The following is a 25,505-nucleotide window of genomic DNA, read 5'->3' as shown; positions in this document are numbered from 1 at the left end:
TTCCTCCCAGGTTGCTTAGGTCACTGTGTGTTTCCTCTTGAGGGGGAGGAATGTCATCCTCACAAGGAGATGCCAAAGATGAACTTGTGCAGGCAGGACTCTAAAGTCAACTTAACGGCATGAGCAAGCTGTTCCCATCAGCTGCTTAGAAGAATTAGAACTTTTCCCTTCTTATTTACACAAGGGCTGAGCTGGGGATCTTAGCAGTGGAAAGCACCTTCTAGTCCTTTTCAACACGACAGGAACGAAAAAACAAGATGGGCTTTGATAGGTACTGCCATAAATAGTCTTTCCTTTTTTCCCCTGATGTTTGCGGTGAGGACCCAAGATTGCAAATTCATGCAATTCATGCATTCAGGACAAATTCATGTGAGTCTCAACGTCCTCTCTTCCCTCGCCTTGCCCAGGGCTACACAGGATCAGTAAATTGGTTACTCCCAGCCTCTTCCTTTCCGTCGCTAGAGATCCAAGTAATTTATAAGGTCCCAATCCTCGTTTAATCAAAACAGAGCATCTGGAGAGATTTACAAACAGGAAGAAAATTTATGTCCACAAAAGACACAAGTTTCCTGCCTGCTGTATGGCTTAAGGATGGTTTGTGCCAGACAAGTAGGAATCTTGATTCATGTTTAACTTGGTCAAATTATCTCTCTCTTAACATTAAATAGCAATTCTTTCCCACAGAGGAAGATCTAACCACATCTGATTGCCTGAGCAAAAGGTTTTTCTGCGTCATCTGGGAAATCCGCCATTCCCAGAGACCAGCAGGCAATTACTTTTTCATAGGAAGATGTAAATACAAGGTGGAGTAAATCTATAAAGCGCTTGTGAGTAATGGAATTGAAAAGCCATTTGTGCCATAACAGATAGAGAAATTCATGATTTGAAATTGGCCATTCCGTCTCTGTGCGTGAAGGATGGAGAGCTTTGCCTCCCAGACCAAGGAAAACATCATCCTTTGGCTCTGAATCCTCATTTGTGACCTTGTGGAAAGTCTAGGCCTGATGTCCTTCCTGAGAGTGCCCTGGACCACATAAACCTCTCCAGAAGCAGGCTGTCATCCTGGCCCTTAGGCCGGGGGAAAGACAGGACCTGGACCGGAGTCAGGAACAAAACCGTTCCCGAAGGTGTCCTCTCAGGAGAGAGTCTGAACAGCAACGGGACAGAGTCAGAGGGCAGAGGAGGGAACAAGGAAGGGGATGCGGTACAGGAGTCCCAAGGAGGGCACAGACTAGCCAGCAGCTCATCGAGCCAGATTCAGGTGAAGCGCTGCGTCCACAAGCCACCAACACTGGGCCAAGCGTCCCTCCCACTTGGACCTTCACACTGCTGATGTCCCTTCCTTTGTTTTAACGTCCAGTGCCACTGAGCCTTGACTCTTTGAAATTCCTCACAATCAATCCAATGACCATTTTAATGCAGATGCTTGTGGAACAATGATGGTCAGCGAGCCAGCAAGATCTCTCTCCATGAAGAGAGGGAATGAGAATTGTTATCAATGATACTGGTTCACTGGGATAGCGTGTTAACATCCCTTGTAAATAGTGTGTATGAATTTTTAGATGAAAAACTGAACATTCTATTTACTTATTTTCAGAGACTTGAATTATAATAATCTTGATGAATTTCCTACTGCAATCAGGACACTCTCCAACCTTAAAGAACTGTAAGTAGGACAGACTTAGTGGGAGAACGCCATTCTTTGTGAATTTATTTTAGAATAGGTTTGACTCTTGTACATAATATGGTTTACTAAGAAAAATTTAAAAGGTTGTATACATAATGATTAAGCACATCCAAAATATATTTTAATTGGATTCTATCACCAATAAATAGCAGATAATCTTTTTTTAATTTATAATTAATTTCTCTCATATACTTATATTAGAAAAAAGATACCTTTTTTTCTAAGCCATACTCTTTTCCTAAGCCATATTCCCCCAACATTTATATCCTTTATAGATTTGTAGAGAACTGTATCGGAATTCATATTTTCTGAGCATTTCGAAAGATAAGCTTTTCTAGGTTGCGTAAGTTTAGAGCTGGGTGAATACCATGTATGTGCCTAGGCTAATGCAAGAAGCTTTCACATACATGATTTCATATTCTTTTAATGCTTCATAAATCTTATTTAGTTTTTAAAGAAACCCACAATTTTATTATGGTAAAGCTAACCTTCAGCTATTAGGTGGCATGTATGGTCTTTTGTGTATATTATAATTTAATTAGCTTTTCTTTGTACCTAAAAAATGAATAACCTATGTAATGTTCTAACATTTGGAAAGGAAAATAAACAAAGAGCCTACTCTCTTGGCAGAGAGAAGCAAGGCACACAGCTAAAGGAGGTAGACAGCAAGGCTTGTTTCCAAGAAAAAGCGGCTGCGGGGCTCTGCCTCAGGAAACCCATGTGCAGCTTAGCCGGGAAGCCATCCCTGGCTGTGGCCACGCAGCCCAGCGACTGCCCCTCACCTTATTTGGCCACAGACCCACGCAGGACCCCGAAACCACTGACTCGGCCCCTCTGCCGGTCGGACACATTAGCACCGACAGATGAGCATCAGTTTGCTATTACGGACTCCCTGAGCTGGGGCACCTTTTTTCAGCTAGGAAATTTTGTCCTCCTAAGAAGATTACTTAAATCTCTACTTCACTGCGGCGTAACTCAATTTTCTCTTTTCCCGGTTTCAAATCAGGTCAGGAGGAGCGATCATAATCCTCTCTCCAAAGACGGTTTCCTCCGTCTCAAGTTGTTATAAGATGGTGCTCTATTATTAGATGCTAACAGATGGATTTTTCTCTCTGTAACATTAGCTTGTTAAGCACAATATTTATTTTCAGATTCTTGATTCCTCTTTCAAGATGACCAGCTTGTGATATTTTTTTTTTCTCCTAGAAAGTAGGTGAGGGCACAAAAGTTTCAAAATGGATAAAGGAATTTAACCTTATTCTCTAGGTACTAAAAATGCTGATTATCACTAGGGGCAGGGAGGGACTATAAAATAATTTTACAGCCCCACCCAGATTATTTTCTATAAATTATTTTTTCCTCTCTTTCTAGAGGATTTCATAGCAATAATATCAAGTCAATACCTGAGAAAGCCTTTGTGGGCAACCCTTCTCTTATTACAATGTAAGTGGTTTCTTTTTGATTTTTCTATCCTGAAATATAGCGTGCATTGCACTTTTAAAGATAACACAACAAATGTTCTATATTTGCCACATTTTTGTCTCAGTCAGTGTAAGAACCTACACAGAGAAGTGTATATGGCAATGTTCGGCCAGGTTTTAGCTGAATGCTGAAATAATATTAAAGAGGGGAGGAGAGGGGACTACTGATTTATGCCAAATCTCTACACCCATTCATTTTCAAGCCCAAACATCAAGTCACATTTATACAAACTAGGATGTAATTCTAGAAGGATGCATATGAGGATGTATATGCCATAGTGGCATAAGACAGAGTTACAAGTCCAATGTATATTAATTCTATGTTTCACATTTAGCAAACAGCAAATTGATCACGTGTAGGGATACAGGAAGATGAAAATATGTTAAGTATTAGGCTGGCTCTTAATTAAAAGACCACTGGCAGGTTTGGGGCATAGTACTGGCCTGAGGTCTCAAAAATGGGCGAGGACAGTAAGGACGACTTTTGAACAGGACTCTGGGGCACTTCTTGGCATCTATTCGTCCTGCACCAACTTGTACCATGTAGCTTTCTGGAACCATGTAGCATTTGTCACAAATGAGCTGAAATCCCAATTAGCCCTGACAACTGAGGAGGGGGGGAATACCATTCATCATTTCTGAAATGTTCTGACAGCATGTTGGCAAACTAAGGGTGTCAAAGTTTTATTGCCAATAAACATTAGTTCTCATTAGAGAGTATTTACATACTGAGAAGCTGGCAGATAGCACTGCCTTTCTTTGCCCCTTTTTTCCTTGAAGCCACGGGACTGGTTTTTCTTAATCACTCTTTTGATATGTTAATAGCCCTTGAGAGGGCTAACTGCCCCCCAAGATTGGTCAGCACTTCTGTCCTCTATTTGATGGTGCCGTTCTACCCCGGAAACACTCCTCTCCTTGCTTCTGCCTCCATTTCCATCTCTTGTCATTGCCACCCCTACCTGTACCCCCCTGACTCAATTTCTTTTGCCTCTCATGTCCTATTGGCTACCCAGGCCTCATTTCTGCCTCTCCAGTCCCCATCCTACCCAGAACTTCTTTCCCCGCCTCTGCCGCCAGCCCCTCTGCTGGCCATTATCTTGAGATTTTTACCAGTCGAAGGCTCCCCTCCCCGCCTCTCCCGCCAGGCAGAGCCGTCACCCTGGAAGCACAGCATCCATACCGTCATTCTCTTGCTGTGAAAATACAGAGTCAGGACTGTCTTTTTAGGGTAAATGCCAACTCCTTAAGCTCCCATTCTCAGCTTTCCACGTGGCTGGCCCGTCCCCAGTTACCCGATGCCATAACCCAGACCAACTAAACCAGAGTCACCAAGCCAAGCTCTCCTTCATTTCCTTTGCTCCTGTGACACCATCCCCTCACTGCGCATGTTGAAATTTTGTTTTCCAGAGTCCACTTCAAATGACGTTTTCATGAAGTTCTCCTTAACGCACGAGAGAACTCCGTCCTGAGAACCCTATAGCTCCTTCTTTATGTTCGATACTCCTGCCTTATAGACACAAACACGTGTATTCATAGCCACCCCGTGTACTGACATACAGACCGACACACACACGTACCTGAACGCAATTACATGCAAACAAGCCTATAGTGTAGATCAGGGCTAATTTTGAGGGAAACTCCATTTTAAATCATAAGACTTACAGACATAGAAAACAAACTTATGGCTACGGTGGGGAGAGGGATGGGGGATAATTTGGGAGTTCAGGATTTGCAGGTACTAACTACTGTATACAGAATAAAGAACAAGGTCCTACTGTATAGCACAAGGAACTATATCCAATATCGTGTAATAATGAAAAAGACTAGGAAAAGGAATATATATGTATGTGTATATATATATATGTATGACTGAAACACTATGCTGTACACCAGAAATTAACACAACATTGGAAACCAACTATACTTCAAGACCTATATTCCTGCTCTAGTTCTTTCTCTTACTAATTGTTTAATCCAAGGGAAAAAAAGAGGTCTGAGGGTAGGACCACAGAGGGGATTTCGGTTTGTTGAGTGACAGCTGTATCCTGGGCACTGTGCGAGCTGTGACACACGCCTTAGCTCCTTCACTGTGTAGACAGACCCTACACCTAGGTATTACTACGTCGGTTTAACAAGTTAGGAAGTTGAAACTCTGGGAGGTAATGAACTTTCCAGAGTATCTGAGCCTCAGCTTCTTCCTCCCAAAATGGGGGAAGTAGTGTCTATGTGTCCACACTGTGGATCTCATAAAGTTGTCGGGTGGATCAGCTCAGCTCTGTATGTGAAAGGCTTTGTCAACCAGAAAGTAATATCCTCTTATTTATTGGTTTTATCCCAACTAAGTCCAAGCTTCTTTAGGGCAGGGATACCTTATCATTCGTCTTCAAATCCCCTGCATCCAGCGTAATGCCACGCACATAGTAGATACCCAACCACAGCTTCCTTAATAAATCAGTCTTTAAATGCAAGCAGCACGTACCCTCATACTTTGAGCATAATAGACACCAATAAATATTTGTTGAATTTAGTTGAACTAGAACGGTGTCTCGGCTAAGAACTCTTTGCGGGGACTCCACTTCCAGGAAGCTCAAATGCCATTCCATTACAAACATCTGGAAAACAAAATATTTTTCAAATTCTAATGATGTCTTACCTTTTAGAGCAATAATTAATTTTTAAAATTTTCTGATGTTACAAAAACCCAGAGTAGCAAATTTCCTCTCAAATAATTTGAAGGTTATAAGGTATATGTTGAAAGATTTGACCAGAGGATATATCCTCATGTAAATGCACAGAACTTTATCTTTCTTTAGCTAATGATGGAATTGCCAGCACCTTGAATTACCTTTAGCCACTCAGTGAATATTCCACAGATGTTGGAGGCAGAGGAAGATTTCTAAGTATAACTACAATCAGTTCACTTGCTTTTCTTTCTCCTTAGTAGCTAACATTTTTATCTTCCTTGCTGTCAACAGTTTTCAGTTTTACATCGTATGAATTTCTTACCAAAATAATGTGAGTTAAAACGCTTTTCAGGTTTGCCCCAAACCAAGTAATCAGGACTGTTATGTAATATAGTACAATCCAAATTAACATAAATTCATTTCAAGTATTTGTTGAAATCTTGAACAAGTATTCATTGGTCATTCAAGTTTTATTCTAAGACACTGGTGTTTGGATTTCTCTTTCTCCCCCCAGACACTTCTATGACAACCCCATCCAGCTTGTTGGGAGATCTGCTTTTCAACATTTACCTGAACTAAGAACACTGTAAGTTTTTCTTTCTCTTACGGACCACTTTCCCATTGCAAGGTTGCTGTGAAGATCAAATGAACATTTTCAACCGCTCTGAAATGGCCATAAAAATAAACCCTTTCTAGACTCTTCTCCCAAGAACACTCACGTCCCTCTCCTCCCAGGACTTTGAATGGTGCTTCACAAATCACTGAATTTCCTGATTTAACTGGAACTGCTAGCCTGGAGAGTCTGTAAGTACTTGAGAAGGCTCTTGACTTTGAGCACTACCCTTAAAGCCTGGCCAGCCTTAACATCAGTAAATCAAAATATGTCACCGGGTGATGCCTGAATAAAAGAATGATGTCTGGTTTGTGTTTCAACAGGACTTTAACTGGCGCACAGATCTCATCTCTTCCTCCAACCGTCTGCGATCAGTTACCTAATCTCCAAGTGCTGTGCGTATGAGTGAGGCAATAATGTTGTGTAAACAGAGGTGAAATGACAGCCATTATTTCAATAATCCTTTAAAAGGGGAGAAAGTTCTTTCCTTGCAGGTCTTCAGGAGGTCAGGACTCCTTTGTCCCTTTGGGCCAGGGAACTGGCTCTTGGATGTGACCCTGGTAATAATGGCAGTACACCCCTTGTTTCCAAGTCCCAAACAGTCTCCCATTAGAATTTCAGTTGGCACACATTTCCTTTCAGAAAATGGATATGAACAAGCCAAGGTAACTTCATTTCCCCCTCTAAAGGTTCTGTGGGGCAGAGAAAAACACAGAACAAAAAAACAAAAACATCATGGATCAAAAAACCCATACGGATGCCAAAATAAAATTATCAGACCCACACAAACCTTGATAAAGGCAAACAACATTCTTCCGGTATAATTGTGGGTGCCACGTTCTAATGTTTCATCTAATGGCTAAACAGCTAGCATATGTTACTTCTGTTGACTTGGGGCTTTTTTCCCTCTGCCCTTCCCATGTTTTACAAAAAGTAGTTTATAGGAATTTGAAGAGCCTTGTTTTGACCTTCCATGTTCAGCCATCTCTCTCGAGGCCCTTTTACTGGGACGTAACCAAAGGACCCTTCGTCTCTTGCCACGGCTCTGCTGTCATACAGAAGACTTCTGTGGCAGTTGAATGCCTGGGATTCCGCCGTAAGCTTTACCTCGTAGCCAGACCAGAAGCTCTACAAAGATGAAGGGGAAGGAAGGGAATATTCTTCAGTGACTGGCCTCCCGCATCCCCAGCCCCTGCGTTACTTTCAGACCAGTGATGCGGAGTTGCAGTCACACCACGTAATAGCCAGAATAGGAGCGTTCGCATTCAAATACAGGCAGTTTGATAGAATAACTAAGAGAGGGCGTGTGTACACTGGGGGGAGAAATCTTAGGAGCCCTCTTAGAATTCTGCCCACCACACCCAGAATAAGCATAATTATCCTCATTTCTTAAGGAAACTGTCTCAGTAACGTGACCAGGATTTCACGCACTGTAACTAATCAGCAGGGAACCAGCATTTAAATCGCATCTGTCCCCACCATGTCACACAGTGAATGGTAGACCGTCCGGGCGGAGAGCTGCATACGAGGAAGCCCACTGGCAAACTGAATAAGAGCCCAGGCCCTGGGGTCTCTTTTTCCAGTTCAAATCCAGTCTCCCTAAACACTATCACAGTATCTTGAGCAAGTTATTTATCCCTTCCGGGGCTCCGTGAGTTGTAGCCACTTCCTTCAGGGGATCATTGTGAGGATGAAGTAAATTCCTACGTGTCTACACTGAGAGCAGCACCTGGTGCTTTGTAAACTCTCCCACACGTCAGCCCTCACCATCGCCTTTCTGGTTTCCTTTACACCATCGTTCTTTCCTCGGGGTGAACCCTTGAGTGGCCTGAAACAACTACGTTCATAGCAGTACCATTGGCAAAGCCTTCCAACCTGTAGTGTTGATTCATTCTTCACAGCAATCCTGCAGAATCAATAAAGCAAGTATCTTCTCGCTTAAGGAGAGAATTGAGAAAGACATCAGTGCTCTGTCCAGCATACCGACCAAGTAGAATTAGTTAAAGTTAAAAGTAGAACCCAGGGCCCTGACCTTTACTCCAGTCTGCCTTCTGGAGCTTCTGGAAGTACAGGTGTGAAAGCTCCCTTCTGCTGGCTGAACCATCCACCAAGTACCTGTTACAGGAGGAAACGCCACTGTAGCTGAGTGACTTTTGCCTCCAAGTTGCTTCTCCTTCGTGGAGGTGACTTGACGAAGTGTGGCTTTCCCGCCTACTAGCTGGTGACCTTAGGCAAGGTCACTAAATGAAATAATTCAGGTCAAGCTGTAAACATGGTGTCTATAGATAAGAAGAGCTTGATCAAAGTCAGCCATGAAAATCATTGGGCCGAAGGTAGGCAGGAGGTGACACTGTCTTTACATAGAAGAAGGTTTCATGTACCCTCTGCTACAAGCTTTACAGGAAGGACTGGCCCCCTGTGGAGATGAGTGAACCAAATTATTATCAGGGGGAAGGGTATAACTCAATTGGTAGAGTGCAAGATTAGCATGCCTGAGGTCCTGGGTTCAATCCCCAGTACCTCCATTAAAATAAATAAATAAATAAACCTACAAATTATCATCAGCTTTGATAATGTGTGTCCATTTTACCGCATTCACTACTTTCCAGAAATACGCATCATATTGTTAATTAGGTATATTTGTACATAGGTTTGGGGTACAGTTTTTTGGGTTTTTTTGGATTTTGGTTTGGTCTGATCTTTCAAAGCTCTAGTATAAACTACAAATTGGTGTTTGCAAGCAGCATCATCTGAATTTATGTGTAGTAAATAAACTGTATTTCTTCTACATAAATTCCATTTATTCAGTAAATGTAAGATAACGTGACCAATTACAAGAATAAAATCATTTAAAATCGTCTCAGAAAACAATATGGGGTTTTTCGGTTGCATAGTGGTGATCTGGTTTTAAGAATTAGAATCAGGCATGAAAATGAGTTAGTTGATTAGCTGATAACTTTTAAAACATGAGACAAAAATTTTTTATATATATCTGTGTTACTTTATCTACCAGCTTTCTTTTTTTAAGCTTTCTGCAAATTACCGTGGCTTGTTTTAGATTAGTTATATTATACTATAAATACGTCCAGATGTTTTTGTTATTCTGTAATTTGTTGCATTTTAGCTGAAGACTTCCTTAGATTTTTTTTCCCCCTTGTAATGATTGATTTTAAAATTAGTGCTATGTTTTGAATTGTTGGGATTTTTTTTTTCTGTTGATTATAAAAGAACCAAAAACGATTCTCTTAGCTGTAGAAACATAGTAGCTCTTAGAAGAAAAGGCACAATTATTTAATTTAATTTGTACTCATTTCTGTAAGGTAATAGCTAGAACATTGTCGATCATCCCTAACAAAACATAAATAAATTCATTAAGTAAATTATTTAAAGCAATTAAAGAAGTCTAACAGTTACATGTCAGTAAACGTCTGAATCGACTGCTTAATCCAATAATGCTGGGACTACCTGCTCCGTGTCAGGGCTGGGGAAACGTTCAGAGTCTGCCTTTGGGAGACAGATCATCCTGGAGGGGAAAGGAAAGGAAAGTGTGTTTCCTTACAACTAATATGTAACAGATTTTCCCTTTTGTACCTTCTGTTTTTCAGAGATCTCTCTTACAACTTGCTAGAAGATTTACCCAGTTTTTCAGTCTGCCAAAAGCTTCAGAAAATGTATGTCCACGAAAGCCTCTGAAGTCACCTCGCGAAAACTGGGAGCCCAAACCCACATTTCCAGGGGTCACCGGTTTGCTTACCCTGTGGTTCAGTGGGAGACACGCGGTGCTGTTCCATTTTATACCCACAAGCTCTGACTGCGGAGGACGGCTGTGGGGCTGGGAAACGTAGATAATGTGACTTTGTACTATACGTAAAGCATTTATTATGGGTTTTCTTTTCCTAACCTGGTGTAGTCATGAACCGGGTTTGTTTGAGCTTTGGAGTTTTTCTAAGCTCCCACATCCAATGAGTGCCGTTATTTCTGAACAGGGGGAAGCTTGCGTTCGTGGGTGTGTTTGCTTCGCGACAGTCACCTTCAGAGGAGGTGCCTTATTTGTTCTGTTTCAGGCGCCATCGATGCTGCTGATGCCGGAAGCGTTGTAGCATTCCTCTCTCAAAACCCTCCTCCATAAAACATCAGCCTCGTTGCTCAATAATCACGCTTTGGTTTTGATCAAAACAATATTGAGCATCTACCCTTTCAGGCTTAGTTTTTCTCTGAATGCCGAAAGCGATTAAGGGAGGTGGGGGGATTCCATCTTTGAAAGGTAGAGACTTGACGCTCCTGAAAACCTTCAAGGAACATAAGAAAGGGCCAGATGGCAGAGCCAGGAGAGGCATCCTCAAAGTGTCTGAATGATGTTGGTGTTAGGAACATAGTTTTAAGATTCACCCAAAGGAGCTAGCTGCCTTGAACGGGAGGCTTTTTTTTATTTCTGTGTGTAAATTGTAATGTTCTTTTATAAACAAAAAGAAATGTTTCGAATGGTAACTTGATAGTCATAGTTCAAGTGTTCCTGGGGTTGAGGGCAGGTAACCCCTTTGTAAAAGTTCTCTGAAGACTCATCTTTGAAACCAGTGCCTTTGCAATCAGCCTTTGGGACACTGTCGTTTCAGAGACCTACGACATAATGAAATCTGTGAAATCAAAGCCGACACCTTCCAGAAGCTGTTTAGCCTCCGGTCTCTGTGAGTACCACCCGCCAGTACCTTCACCAACACAGGGCGCTTTTTCTTCTCTTTGAGGTCTTCTTCTATTATTTTATTTTCACTGTAAACGTGTATTGTTGGGCCCTTGCACATATATTTGCTATGGAAAGGCAAATATCTTGCTCATGATCATTTCCAGGAACAAGTTCAAAAGCAGTAAATTTGCCATCTGCTCTCTGCCAGTCAGCAGACATGGAACTTCCACAAAGAGGAAGGAGGCCGACATGCTGACTAGCCTACAAAAGGGGCTTCTGTTCACAGCCCGGAATTGGCAGAAATCGTGCTGCTTATAAAAATGGGGTGGCTGCAGTCCTTCCCGCCTGCTTTTCTTTCCTGGTCAGTTTTTCAATGTGTGTCCCTAAGTGCTTTGGCATCACACTGGAGGGGACTAAAAAGTGCCGGGCCCAGGTTCTCACCTACCTCGTTAGTCTCTGGAGTGGGGCCTGAGAAGCCACATTTTAACACGTAAACTAAGGTTGGAGCCCAATTGTCTTGGAAAATGCTTCTGTTGTTCAGGTGACTAAGATTGGTAAATATTAAATTCCATTTTATGGTTGAAAAATACCATAAGTTTAAAAAAAAATGGGTAACAAATTTTTCTTGGTGACAGTTAAAACTTTTCCATCCTGAAACCGGATTGCAATGTAATTTTGGTGAATAGCAGTATGTAGTGCTAAAACTGCAGTATAGTGTTAAAAAAGCCTTTCTTTCCTGAAGTTTTTCTTAATATTTAAGAGACTATAGCCTCGGAAAATAATACCATTTCCCAAAACATTTTAAATTCACCTTTGAGAATCGCTTTCTCCCAGAAATTTACTTTGAAAACCATCATGATCTGAATTCAATTGTGTTGCTCTTTCCACTTTTGGTCTAAAATCACCTTATGAAGTTCTTTTACTTTTTAAAATAAATGTAAAACAAAAAAAGTACATTACCTAATTTTATTGCCTGCCTTATTCACCAGGTTGGCATTCTGGCTGTTTCCAAAAGTTAGTTCTTTTTTAAAACGTTGATATATTTGGTAACACTGCATTGTGTAATTGAAATTTGCTTGGAGAGTAGGATTTAAATATTCTTCACCAGAGACCCGTGGGATCACTCACCTGGCTCACCATCACCAGCCTCCTAACCAGCCTTTCCAGCATCAGTCTATACCTATTTATCTCATTCTCCAAAGAGAATCTTTCTGAAGTAGCAATTGAATCATGTTACTTCCCTGCTTCAAAAATCTTCTGTTATTCCCCTATGGTCTTCAAGACCAAAACCAAACTCCCAGCACTGCCCTTCAAAATCTTATCCCAACTGGAACACCCTTATCTCTTACCCACCAGTTCCCAGTCCCCTGACACATGCGCCATGGTTTCTTCTGGTCCTGTCACCCATTGGCTCCTCCCCACTCTTAACTTGCCCCGGTCCACCCCATAGGAACAAGATCTCCTATATTTGAGCCCACTCAACTCTGATGTGCTTTGCATTTTCTCTGCAACAGAACTCAACGCTCAGCACTGCCGTCAGATAGACCACCCCCTACCTGAAAATGACAAGAACTTTTTCATCTCCTAATCCCCAGGGTCTAGTGCAGTGGCTCTCTCATTATTTACCTTAAGAATTACAAGCACGTTCTGTGCAAAAGGTCAGGGACTCTGAAGTCAATCTGCGTGGGTTTGAATCTCAGCTCCCGAGATCACTCTGCGACTTGCAGCAAGTCACTTAAGACTCTGTGCTTCGTTCCTCACCAATAAAGTGGGGCTATGCTAATTCCTACTTCTCAGGGTTGTGTTGAGGGTTATGAAAAAACGTGTTAAAAAAAAACCTCATAACCATACCTGGCATGTAGTAAATATGCAATTGTCTCATTATTGAAGTTGTTGTTATCATCGTTTGAACAAGTACATATCCTTCCAGGGTATGTAAGTGAGGGTTCTCACAGAAATCAGAATTCACCCCGGATGGTTTAAATGAAGGGACACCGACACAGGTGTTGGCAAGCAAGGGATGGGCATGCAGAAACCAGCAGCTGATCAAGACGGGGAGGAACGAGTGGTGTTTCCACATCCCAGGAAGAGCGGAGGCACAGAGAAGGGACGTCCGTGGGGGAGAAAGTGTGCAGATGCCACCAGAAACAAGATTCCAAAACGGAGGAGCAGACCACAAGTGCCCGGCCTCTCTCTCTGCGGGAGGGCTTCCATGGGGAATCCAGCAGAGAACCACAGGGCGCCCTGCAGGGTCAGCCCCGCACACCCACACCCGCACCCGCAGGGCAGTGGAACCAGCTCCCCCAGGGCAGCTGGGAGGATTCCAGCACACAGGTTCACAAATAAGAATGCAGTTACAGCCCTCTGAGCATATACATTCTCCCACACTTACTTTTTTTAATTTTTAATTTTTATTTTTGGGGGGGGAGTAATTAGGTTTTTTTTCTTTTTTTTAGAGGAGGTACTAAGGATTGAACCCAGGACCTTATGCATACTAAGCATGCGCTCTACCACTTGAACTACACCCTACCCTCTCCCATATTTACTTAAAACCCAGTCAAATCACTATAGAGCCCGAGGTCAGAACATGGCCTGCCTTCCTGATGTTCTGCTCCTTCAAGCTCACCAGGGCACCCATGTTCTACTTAGAGCACCAGAGAGACTGCCAGATGGCAGGGCTCGCCTCCCTCACTGGACGCAGGGTTGATCAGCGGCTCAACAGAAGACAGTCTCCTAGTCAATTACCCATTCGTAGCTTTCCCACTCCGTCCATGCCTCTCCGTCCCCTTGTTAGCTGGATTTTTGTTTTGCGATTACTGAAAGGGGCAACATAAAAAGCCTTCCAGTTTCCTCCAGTTTAGGGGGCCTTTCCAATGAGAATATAAATATTCTGTGAATACCATTTATCCAAGGTAACTCAGGGGGCCCAATATCATGGATAAATTATCTGCGCTAGAGAAAAGTTGACAGTGATCACTTTCCGTTTCCTCAAATGTCTACACTTTAGTTCCCTTTATGAGTTAGGCGTTTTAAAAAGACAGATTGTAAGTTCATTGCTCTTTTTGTAAAATGGGTAAGTTCTTACATTCTTGTGAAATTACCTACATTTCATTACATATAGTCTGTGGAGGGGCGGGGGTGAGGTCATTTTATTTCTCAGTGAATTGTAGATTTTCTTTGGGATCAAAAGATTTTATTTCCAACATATGCTAGCCCATCTTTTCTCCATTTCCCAGTCAAGAATTTAAATGTCTGTCCTCTTTACTGGGAATTTTTTTGAAAGTGTCTCTGTGTTTCTCTTAAGGTCTAATATACATGGACAATATACACAAATTTTTTGAGTTTCATTACATATCCAGGGATATTTTATAACTTAACATTTACTTGCTTGTCAGAGGATGAGCCTCAGAAGTTCCTGTTTCTTCCCACTCCCCGACCCCCACTCATCTTAGAAATGCCCTAATAAAATGTTACAACCATGCTAAAGTCAACTTTTTAGCAAGAAGAGAGTAAAAATTAAATATCCACCCAAGTGATTTTTCTTGATTGATTTAAACAAGGTCGTTTTGAAATTCTCTCTTAATCGTTTTATACTATTCATATCTGCATCTGAAAGATGATTAGATAAGTTAATTGTTCCTGTCCAGAATGGAAATTAAGTTTTGTTGGGAGAATGAATATATATGGTAAAACTTCACACAGTCTGCTTTTACATCATCCTCTCACTTGCCTTTTTCTTTTTTTATAGGAATTTAGCTTGGAACAAAATTGCCGTTATTCACCCCAGTGCATTTTCCACTTTGCCATCTCTAAGAAAGCTGTGAGTATTTCGCAACTTGTTTGTGGCGTGGCTCTCAGTAATTGGGCACCACCCTACTCATCAAAAATGCTGGTTTTGCTGAAGAGGCCCCCAGAGCACAGAATGCCCAGCCCTCAGTGTCCTCCACACTAGAGCTGGATCAAACCAGAGGCCATGTGGGCCCGTGCATGGATAACTGAAGAGCCGGGTGACAGCTGGTTCTGGTAACTGAGGTGAAATTTTCCATTTTCGCTGAGCTGTCAGGTGGAATGGAATAAGATGTCAGTACAGTTCTAAAGCGCTTTCATTTGATAGTTCGCCATCTTGACTAACAGGGAAGCTTCCTGTCCATTCTTTCCCTCCCTTTCCACCTCTTGCTCCGTCCTGTCCCCATCTCCCAGGTACCAGAAAGAAAGAACTGGTCAGACAGAAGTTAAGGGGAGAAGGAAGGAACTAAACCCCCAACAGTGTTTTCCCCTCACCCCTAACTGGATCCAGTCAGCATCACTTCTCAAATTAGATGCCGCACCTCACACTGGACTTTCGATGTCCCCACCTGGCAAAGCTGAGCTGAACATAGAAATTAGACTTCAGCTGTGATTAAAACATTTTTCGTCCTGCAATTCTGATTGTAAAGTAGAAAAGTTGTCAAGAACTAAAATGGTTCCTCTTACCATTAAGAGTAAGGACCCTACTTAGAAGTTTTTATGGAGCCGTTTAATAATCTTTAGGCTGCTTTTTTTTAACATCAGCATCTTATGCTAACGCAGACTAAAAGCCAATTGCTGTTTGATGTTTTGCAGGGACCTGTCGTCCAACCGCCTGTCGTCTTTTCCTGTAACTGGGTTACATGGTTTAACTCACTTAAAATTAACAGGAAATCATGCCTTACAGAGCTTGATATCATCTGAAAACTTTCCAGAACTCAAGTGAGTTTGTCATTAAAGCTAATAAGATACATTTGTGGTCATGTGAAATAATAGACGTGTTATAGTGGTTTTCAAAATTTATGGGACTCTTTTGAATTGCATTTCATGCCTTGGGAGTCCTCCACCCCTGGGATGCTGTTAGGACAAGCCCTGGAGTGGGAGACCGTGTCTTTCTGACCACGCTTCCTTTCTTTCTCAAGATGCCTCCCGGAACCATAGAGTTCATGGAAAGAGTTTGAAAACCATTGATCCATGGGCTACAAACCAGGACATGTAATTAAATAACATTGTAACAAAATTATACTCCTGTTTACATTTTTAAATTCATCTAGCTTATATATATGTTCTAATAAAATGGACAAAATTAATATTTGTTTGAGGAAGTAATGCTCTTTAAAACCGGTTACGCTTATTATCGATAAAGAAGTCCCTTGAGAGATCTTATATGTATATTATATTTTTTTAAACGACCATACTTTTTATGCTCTTTTAAAACCATAGCCCCAAGAGAGAGCCCAGAAAATAGAAGAGGAAAAAAGGCTAAAAGTACCGCCTAAACAACTTTTTATGTTCCTTCCTTCCAGATTTTGTCTCCAATGTATTTTTAATTGTTAGATTCACAGTTCGTATACAAACTTACGTCATGATTTCGTTACCTAACATTATGTCATATCATAAGCACTTTTTAATGGTGCCACAATTTCCCTAACAGTCATTTTTTTTCATGTTCTTACTATGGAAATTTTCAAACACAAAAGTAGAGGAAATAATACACCTCTCACTCAACCACAGCAACGATCAACATTTCATGGCAATAATTCTTAATAACTCCATTGTTATTATGAATAGCACTGTGATCAACATCTTCAGGCACATAGTCAATATTTTAGATTATTTATTTAGGCTAAAATCCACAGGCAGAATTACTGAGCACAAGAAAGCGAACACTATATTTAATCATCTGTTTCTTTAAGTGTGTTTTTGGTTTTGTTCACTTAAAGGGTTATAGAAGTGCCCTATGCGTATCAGTGCTGCACATTTGGAGTGTGTGAAAGTGTCTATAAAATTTCTCACCAGTGGAATAGAGGCGACAACAGCAGTGCAGATGACCTTCATAAGAAAGATGTTGGGATGTTTCAAGTTCAAGGTAAGACCTGCTATGTCACTGGCATGAAATTGTGTCTCAAGGGGTCTTGAAAAGTCATCAGACAGATCATCTGAACTCCAGACCGGCCCACATGTAATCATGCCAGCAAGCTGAGAATCAAACCCACTTTTTAAAGTCTCCCAGAGAAAGAGAAAGCTCCTTTAGGGTTCATTCTAAAACTTTATCTTTTCTGTAAGTGAATTTTTAATAGTTATATTTATAATTAAATCCCTTTTAGTATATACTGACCTCAGAGATAAATACTAATATTGATGATCAATATTCTCATAATTGTTTAAGAGGGCTTCATCCCTGTGAATAACTTTTTCAAACACGCTTCTGAACTTTTTTCTCCCAAAGATAAAATCTGTTTTTATTCTTGCAGCCCAGGGGGAGTGGAGGCCATCAGCAATTTTAGATGCCTCCATATTTCAGCAGGAGGGCTTAAGAATCCACCTTCTTATCCAACTAGTCCTAAAACATTTTCCCTTCTGCCCCCCACAGGGCTGTCTGTCAGGAAAGTGAAATGAGATAATGTCTGTAAAGCGCTTGGCTTTCCTTGAAGTAAGACCTGACTTAAAAACACAGCAATGTACCTCAAACCACACCTGTGGTAATGAGGAGGTGCTCTGGGCAGCCCTACTCTGCTCTCCCTGCCAACCCTGCAAGTTTGCACACAGTCTAAACAGACTGGCTTGTCTTCCTTTGGGTGTTAATGATTTGTTGATTCCCAAGCAAGTATGATTCAGTCTGTCTGCACATTATCTTGACTTTTCTTCCTGCACACATATCTGATTAAGGAGCTGGTATTATGGCCTTTGGCCTTTTTGCTTTAGGCTACAGCATGTGTCCTATTCTTGTTCTTGATTTCATTTTTGTTCCTCCTGCCTCACCCACCCTAATTTCTACTGCATTTATTTATCACACACACCTCTCCCCCCAAAATTCCAGTGTCTACTAAGTGCCAGGCACTGTTCTAGGCCCTAGAGGCTCACAGTGAGCGAGAGACACACTTCTTCATGGAGTTTACCTCCAAGGGCAGTGATTCTCAACCCTGGGGCGCATATTGGAATCACATAGAAACTTTTGAAAAACAGTGATGCCCGAGCCACACACCTGGCCAATTAAATCAGCATCTTTGGGAAAGTGTGCTAGATCACAGAATCCCTGTTTCACGGATGGCTAATCCAAGCACGAAGCAGTTACTTGATTTGTCCTCTGTTAAGCAGCATTCCTCAGAGAAGATTGACACTGATTCTCCCTCTTGCGCTCTGAGAACACAGCCCAGAACATTTGCAGTCTAGCCACAAAGTGTTAGAAAACTGGATGAAGTGGTTCTTCCACTGAATGGAGAGGCCTACACTCTCTAAGTTGGGTCAGGACAAATTTGAGGCCATCATGAGCCCCAGGGAACAAGAACAGGATGCGAGAGCTTAGATGCTATGACCGGGAGCCCAAGTCACTGTCCCTTAACCCCAGTTCTGCTGGGGCACTAGGTCGTACAGTAGCCTCAGTAGAACATCCAAAGCAACTCTACAACAGACAAGAAAGTGACAGCCCAGGGGAAAAGCGGAGCGTCTGACCTTCAGCCCCCTTCGTGACACTTCGTGTCTCCGGGGCAATCCAGGACTCTCCTACCTGGGAGCTGGTCCCTGAAAAGAGAGACAGAACTAATCATTCCAGAACTTCTCACTCCTACAGATGAGCGTGATCTTGAAGATTTCCTGCTTGACTTTGAGGATGACCTGAAAGCCCTCCATTCCGTGCAGTGCTCACCTTCCCCAGGTGAGAAAGGCATCAGAATGGACCCAGCAGCAGCACCCTCCCTTAAGTCTGGGGGCCACCCAGGATGTCGTCGCTACACTTCACAGCACAGTCTGCTTTGCAGCTCATCAGTATCCCCCCTAGGGGGACCTTAAAAATACAAATGTTTGTTCCCTGGAGTTGGTCTTTATTCATAAGTAGGATTTTTGTGGGAGACTGTTGATTCAGATTAATGGAAATTAAAGAACCAATCACGTAGTTAGAAGTGTATGTAATTTTTAAATGACATTAGCAATTTAGCCTGAACTGGTAGGCAGCAGTCTTTCTTCACGTAATCACCGATTGTTGACAGTGACTTTTTTTAAGTCTTCCCTACGTAGCTATTTGGTTAAAGCAAATAATGGCTTTACAGATAGGTAAAAAAATATCTGTATAGATTATTCACTTAACTGTTTGTCCCATTCGCAGAAATACGATAGGCCAGTTGAGGGGAAAAAGAAAAAAAGACAGCTGGAGAGGGTCGCTATTTTATTTTCAACAGTTCGATTATTCCTTGCTCCCAAACGTCAGATGTCAGTCTAAACCTAAAACGAGATTTTAATGAACTGCACCTCCATACGACTCATACATCCTTTTCTAATATTATGGAGTATTTCCCCAGGATTCTCCTTCCCTGTTTACAGAACCTTTTTGAAGTATTCTGGAAAAATATAATAAAAAGCCCAAGAGATGTGGCTTTTTACCTGGCCCCGACACTGCTGTATCTGGGAGACCAGAAGCAAGTGACTGAAACTCTCCGTGTCATTTCCCCGGGTATAGCTGGAAAACCTGAACTCCTGGTCTGCTCACCTTTACATTAAATAGTAGTTTAATAAAAGATGTGTTGGTACGGCCTCTCTACTCCTTGGTGTCCTAATGAGAGAAACAAAAAGGTAGTTTGCAAAAGCTGTCAACCCTAATTTGATGCCCAGTCTTTTTCTTCCCTGGACTTCTAGGCCCCTTCAAACTCTGCGAATACCTGTTCGGGAGCTGGCTGATCCGAATTGGAGTGTGGACCATAGCGGTTTTGGCGCTTACTTGCAATGCCCTGGTGACGTGCGCGGTGTTCAGGGCCCCTGTGTACATCTCCTCCATAAAACTGTTAATCGGGTTGCTAGCCGCGGCCAACATGCTCATGGGGGTCTCCAGCGCGGTGCTGGCGGGCGTGGACGCCTTGACCTTCGGCAGCTTTGCGCGGCACGGGGCGTGGTGGGAGCAGGGGGTCGGTTGTCAAGTCGTCGGGTTTTTGTCCATTTTCGCTTCGGAATCCTCTGTTTTCCTGCTGACTCTGGCGGCCCTGGAGCGTGGGTTCTCTGCGGGATGCTCCGCCAGATTGGACACGAAGAGCCCCTTCCCCAGTCTGAGAGCGGCCATCGCGCTGTGCGCCCTGCTGGCCGTGACCGTGGCCGCCGTGCCCCTGCTGGGCGGCCGCGAGTACAGCGCCTCCCCGCTCTGCCTGCCGCTGCCCTTGGGGGAGCCCAGCGCCGCGGGCTACATGGTGGCGCTCGTCTTGCTCAATTCCCTTTGCTTCCTCGTGATGACCATCGCCTACACCAAGCTCTACTGCAGTCTGGAAAAGGGAGACCTGGAGAACATGTGGGACTGTTCTATGGTGAAGCACATCGCTCTGCTGCTCTTCACCAACTGTATCCTTTACTGCCCCGTGGCGTTCTTGTCCTTCGCTTCTTTGCTGAACCTCACGTTCATCGGCCCGGAAGTAGTTAAGTTTATCCTTCTGGTCATCGTGCCCCTTCCCGCATGTCTTAACCCCCTTCTCTACATCCTCCTCAATCCCCATTTTAAGGAGGACCTGGGGAGCCTGGGAAAGCAAACCCACTTCTGGACGAGGTCCAAACACACCAGCCTGGTGTCTGTTAACTCTGATGATGTTGAGAAACAGTCCTGCGACTCAACCCAGGCCTTGGTAACCTTCACCAGTGCCAGCATCGCCTACGACCTGCCTTCCAGTTCTGGGTCACCACCAGCTTATCCAGTGACAGAAAGCTGTCATCTTTCATCTGTGGCATTTGTCCCATGTCTCTAATTCATACATAAGAGAAAAAGTTTTCAAATATCAAAAACCCAAAAATGTGAGATTGAGTACATCAGAGTAGTAAGTAAAAAAGAGCTGAGTTGAAACCTGATTTTTTTTTTAAATCTCTGTGTCAAAAAAAAAAACTGAGAATTATTTGATACTGGAGAGTGAAAAATAAGTCTAAATGCTGCTTATGTAGTTTGTTCAGCTACAGTAGATCGGTCACATGATTCAGGTAAGCCTAAAATATATTTTTAAAATGGATTGAAATGTTCAGAAAAGATTCTCCATGATTTCAATTTGAATTCTTTTTCAACTCACCAATTTAATCATTTGCTGGGGGTTGTGGGGGGTGGGGACCCTTGCTTACAAAACCCAAAAACCCCTTAAAAGATGGTTGGAGGTATTAAGAAAATAAGGGTTTTTAATGGCATATATTACTAAGTAATGGTTGTGACCAATAGGATTTGACTTTAATGACCATGTGGAGATGTTTTAGTACTCCTTTCCTCAGAAAGGGTCCTTCCTGGCCACCAGTCCCCCCGTGAATGGATAACATAAGGCACTATTCATTCATTCACATCCACTTCATTTTTAGAGATGCTAGAGTTTATGTGTCAGCACTAGATGGCTCCAGCCTCAGTGGAAGAAAACTGCTTACACATATTTTGAAAGGAAAATGAACTTAAATTCTTCAATTGCTGTGAAGGCAATCATGTACAGGTGAGGTTTGCCTTGTCTAATTCATTTTTAATTCCTTGGTGCCCAGAGGTCAGAAGAAAAGCCCATTGCCGGCAATGGACATACTTAGAAAAGATGGTAAGCAACCTGGGATTTTTCTCCCCCTGGGCGAGCGCACACTTCTCGCAGGAGGTTTTATCAGTTGATTCAAACCAATGTGCATCATAAGGTAATAATCAAATGCAGACTCAACAGAAATTAAATCCACTGATATAACTTCTCTCATGTAGCTCGTTAGTAGCTCTAGAAATGGATGTCTGAAACCACTTTTGACTCAGCAGAAACTTGGTGACATATTATCCTGTTTATTTAGCTTGGTTTTTAGCTCTGTTGTCTTTGGATCAACCCACTTGATGTCAAGAAGATGACGTCTCTGCCTATTCCATATTTAATACGTGTGTTAGATATTTTAAGAGGAGAATTTATTAAATACTAAAGGTCAAAGGATAAATTCATAACTTCTATTATACTGCATTAGCTTCAATACATCTGAACCAAAAGACTGTTAGGTAGATTTATTTTTATATAAGCATGTTTATTTTGATCAGATGTTTTAACTTGGAATTGAAAAAAATACATTTATGAGATGTTTTATAAGATGTGTAAATATAGAACTGTATTTATTACCACAGTAAAGATTCAGTAACACTAAAGACATGATAATAAACCATGTACAGTGGCATATTCTTCCATATATATTGTGTTTCTCTGCCCATTTTCTTTAAATCATTACCTGTATATAATATATGTAAATGTATAGTACTTGTAAATAGATTCCAAACTTGCTTTTCTATTGGGTACAAAATAAAAGAAATTTGTAATAAAATGTGTGACTGTAAAACAAAATATCTTCATGTCTTTTATTGAGCCCATAGGCAAATATCTGGTCTCCTAAATGCTTTTGATTTTTGATGTGTAAGTACATATGCTACTTAAGTATTTGCGCTTCAATGTTTTAAGTATTTTGGACTTTAGCAATAGCAGGGAGGGTATAGCTCAATGTGGTAGAGCACATGCTTAGCATGCACAAGGTCTTGGGTTCAATCCCCAGTACCTCCTCTAAAAAAATTTAAAAGTAAATAAATAAACAAACCCAATTACCTTTCTCCCCCTCACCCCAAAGAGAACTAAAGTGAAGAAGTGAATCTTTCACAAGAACAAGTCAAAATATGTTTACCAACCCCTGGATTATTTTAACTGTGACTGATAAACCATTTTGTCATGACATATGACTTGGTAACGTTCATTGTCCCCAGTGATAATTTGGATTTCATAGCCAGGATCTATTTCTTTTGCAATGTAAAAAGAAAAAAATAACACAATTAGAAAGAAATGTATAAATAACAAATCAATCCTAAAATTATTCAACATGAACATATTTTTCTATAAATTCTTCCTTTAAGAAAACATATTTTATGACCAAATCAAGGCCAAAGGATAAAGACATGTGACTCCCAGGGCACAAAGAAATACACTGTTCCCCTTCAGTCGCCACCCCCTAAAACATAAACAATGCAATGATTTTTCTAAGCACCTAGTGCCCCCTCCCAGCTTTGATAGTGACTCCTGCTCTGCCCATACATGTTGTAAAATGAAACCATCAAGAAGTAGTTGGAGGCCCGGCATTATTGCTCAGATTAACCCGTATCAGCTGACCTCCCCCAGGGTATCTGGCACTGAGATTCCCACCCATCCATCAGATACAATCACATGCTTCCGCCTAACCTAGTTAACAGGCATCCAGCGGGGTCCTACTATGCGGTCTACACTTGGTTTGTCTTCAACTGAAACAAGGGCTAAAACATAATCTCACTCCTCTTAATCTCACACCTCTTAGCCCAGGCAGCTGATACAAAAGTTACCTCTGATGGGGAGAGGATAGCTCAGGGGTAGAGCGCACGCTTAGCAGGCACGAGGTCCTGGGTTCAATCCCCGGTACCGCTAAAAAATAAATAAATAAACCTAATTACCTCCCTCCACCCCCCAAAATAATAAAATAAAATAAAGTTGCTTCTGGAGCAAGGGATCTCAGTCTCTCTTGTCACCACACTTGCTTTTGGGTGCCCAGAATTCGGAATGAGTCCTGGCAGCCCATGCCTTTCTCTACCACTCAATAAAACACAAGTCAGTGAATGTCACTTTAAGGGAAAAAAAAAAAAAACACTCTGATTTATTTCTTTAAAAATCCATAAGCGCTATTTGCAAAACCCAGTTATAATACACCTCACACCAAACACTGTTCTGTTAAGTGTGATAAATGCTCTTCGTTCTAATGCAGTAACTCAGAACGACTGGAATCACATCCACAAATAAATACATCTACACTGAGGAGGAGATAGGACAGAACACACTGCTGGCGGACTGAATAACAGCAAAACCAAAAAACAAATCAAAAGAACACAAACTGGTGGGCTAGCCTAGCGTAAACGGTTAACAATGTAACGTTTTCAAAATGGATTTATTCATTCAACAAATGCTGCGTGCTTGCTCTGTGCCGTGTCCTATGCACAGTGATAGTAAAATCCAGTCTGGAATTTGCATTCCAGAGGAGGAGAGAGAGAGAGACACTCAGCAAATACAAACAAGGAAATAGCAGACAGAAACTCGAATGAAGAAAATAAAACTGAATAGCTAGCCAGGAGTGCCTGGCATGTTCCTTTAGTTGGGGAGCTCAAGACAAATCTCTCTGGAAAGGCATGTTTTAAAGCAAGATCTTTCAAAAAGGAGCTGCCTTTGCTTTAGCATTCAACCAATTACTTCAATAAAACTCATTATTTTCAGTCCCTCTATTTATATTGTCACCTACTACAAACTTTTTTCTCTTTTAATGGAGGTACTGGGGATTGAACCCAGGACCTCATGCGTGCTAAGCATGTGCTTTACCACTGAGCCATTTCCCTCCCCCAGCTACAAACTGTTTCGAATGATATTTTAATATAAAAATATACTAGGTGGCTGTTATCACACTTAATTTTTTCTCACAACTGTTACTGGAGAAAGTCATTCTTACAAGAAATAGAAAACATCTTTTCATTTTGTTTTGGCCAAAAGTAGAAAAGTAAGGTAGTAAAAGGTAATAACATTAGCAACACCCTGTTCATTTAGAACCTGAAAAGCTCTAACATCTGAAAAAATAACAATGTCTGGCTTTTTTGGTTAATCTTATCATTACATGCAGCTCAGGGGCCATTAGCCAACAAAAAGTAAATCCTAGATAAACAGATGGGACTCCATGCGTGCTCTTCAGGACTTAGAAATTGTTTTACAGTCCATCTGTGTAGATAACGGGGTCCGTGTCCTTCCAAGCCAGTAAACACTGACCACTTTCTCTCCCTGGTCACAGAAGCCCTGCAATACACTTAGGTTATGGTAGCTTTTCCTTGCAAGTGAAGTGGTCAGGGGCCATGTCACCACACCCCCATTTCAAGGTCCTCCTTATGAACATTTCTTAAGATGCAGGAGTCAGATTCTACACTGACTCACGCTCCTTTCAAACACAAGCTTCAGCATGTCTGACCCTTGAAGCCTATTGAGTAGGAATGATAACGAAGCTTCAGCTTGTCTGGGTTCAGAAACTGGCAGAAAAACACACACACCGAGCTGGAGAAGCATTGCAAAATATGGAGTTTCCGACCCTAGCCACGTTTGGATGTGAATTCTCACTCCTGTCCGGATAGTCTAAGCGGGACATTACAACCATGCCACTCCATGAGGACAGTGAATCTAGTGATATGGGATGGAGAAATGATAGTTCATCAAAGAATAGGTGAAAAAACTGAGAATGTTCCACCTGGAGAAAAGAAGGCTAATGGAAAACATTCGAAATATTTAAATAACTGAAATTGGCTAAGTGCTTTCTTAAGTACCAGCTCAGAGCGGCCCAAAGAGTAAAATAGTGAAGTCCA

General features: G+C 41.9%; 1 protein-coding gene across 4 annotated transcripts in view; it reads left to right on the top strand.

Annotated features, from left to right (window-relative positions):
• LGR5 (leucine rich repeat containing G protein-coupled receptor 5) overlaps nucleotides 1-22,446 on the top strand; it is a 112,144-nt gene extending 89,698 nt beyond the window's left edge. Inside the window, exons 7-18 of one of the 4 annotated variants that reach the window (XM_074375397.1) lie at nucleotides 1,598-1,666; nucleotides 3,059-3,130; nucleotides 6,367-6,438; nucleotides 6,549-6,656; nucleotides 6,789-6,860; nucleotides 10,071-10,136; nucleotides 11,079-11,150; nucleotides 14,895-14,966; nucleotides 15,749-15,874; nucleotides 16,876-17,021; nucleotides 18,723-18,806; nucleotides 19,781-22,446. In XM_074375397.1, the coding sequence (XP_074231498.1) occupies nucleotides 1,598-1,666; nucleotides 3,059-3,130; nucleotides 6,367-6,438; nucleotides 6,549-6,656; nucleotides 6,789-6,860; nucleotides 10,071-10,136; nucleotides 11,079-11,150; nucleotides 14,895-14,966; nucleotides 15,749-15,874; nucleotides 16,876-17,021; nucleotides 18,723-18,806; nucleotides 19,781-20,868 (2,047 nt within the window). In that variant the 3' untranslated portion in view covers nucleotides 20,869-22,446. The remainder of the gene's footprint in view (nucleotides 1-1,597; nucleotides 1,667-3,058; nucleotides 3,131-6,366; nucleotides 6,439-6,548; nucleotides 6,657-6,788; nucleotides 6,861-10,070; nucleotides 10,137-11,078; nucleotides 11,151-14,894; nucleotides 14,967-15,748; nucleotides 15,875-16,875; nucleotides 17,022-18,722; nucleotides 18,807-19,780) is intronic. The other 3 variants (XM_010958881.3, XM_074375398.1, XM_074375399.1) reach the window with 3 other exon arrangements.
• The last annotated feature ends 3,059 nt before the right edge of the window (nucleotides 22,447-25,505 follow it).

Source organism: Camelus bactrianus, chromosome 12 (genome assembly GCF_048773025.1).
Source record: "Camelus bactrianus isolate YW-2024 breed Bactrian camel chromosome 12, ASM4877302v1, whole genome shotgun sequence".
NCBI classification, from domain to species: Eukaryota; Metazoa; Chordata; class Mammalia; order Artiodactyla; family Camelidae; genus Camelus; species Camelus bactrianus.
The sequence above is the reverse complement of the archived record's forward strand: the minus strand, read 5'-3'. Positions and strand labels throughout refer to the sequence as shown.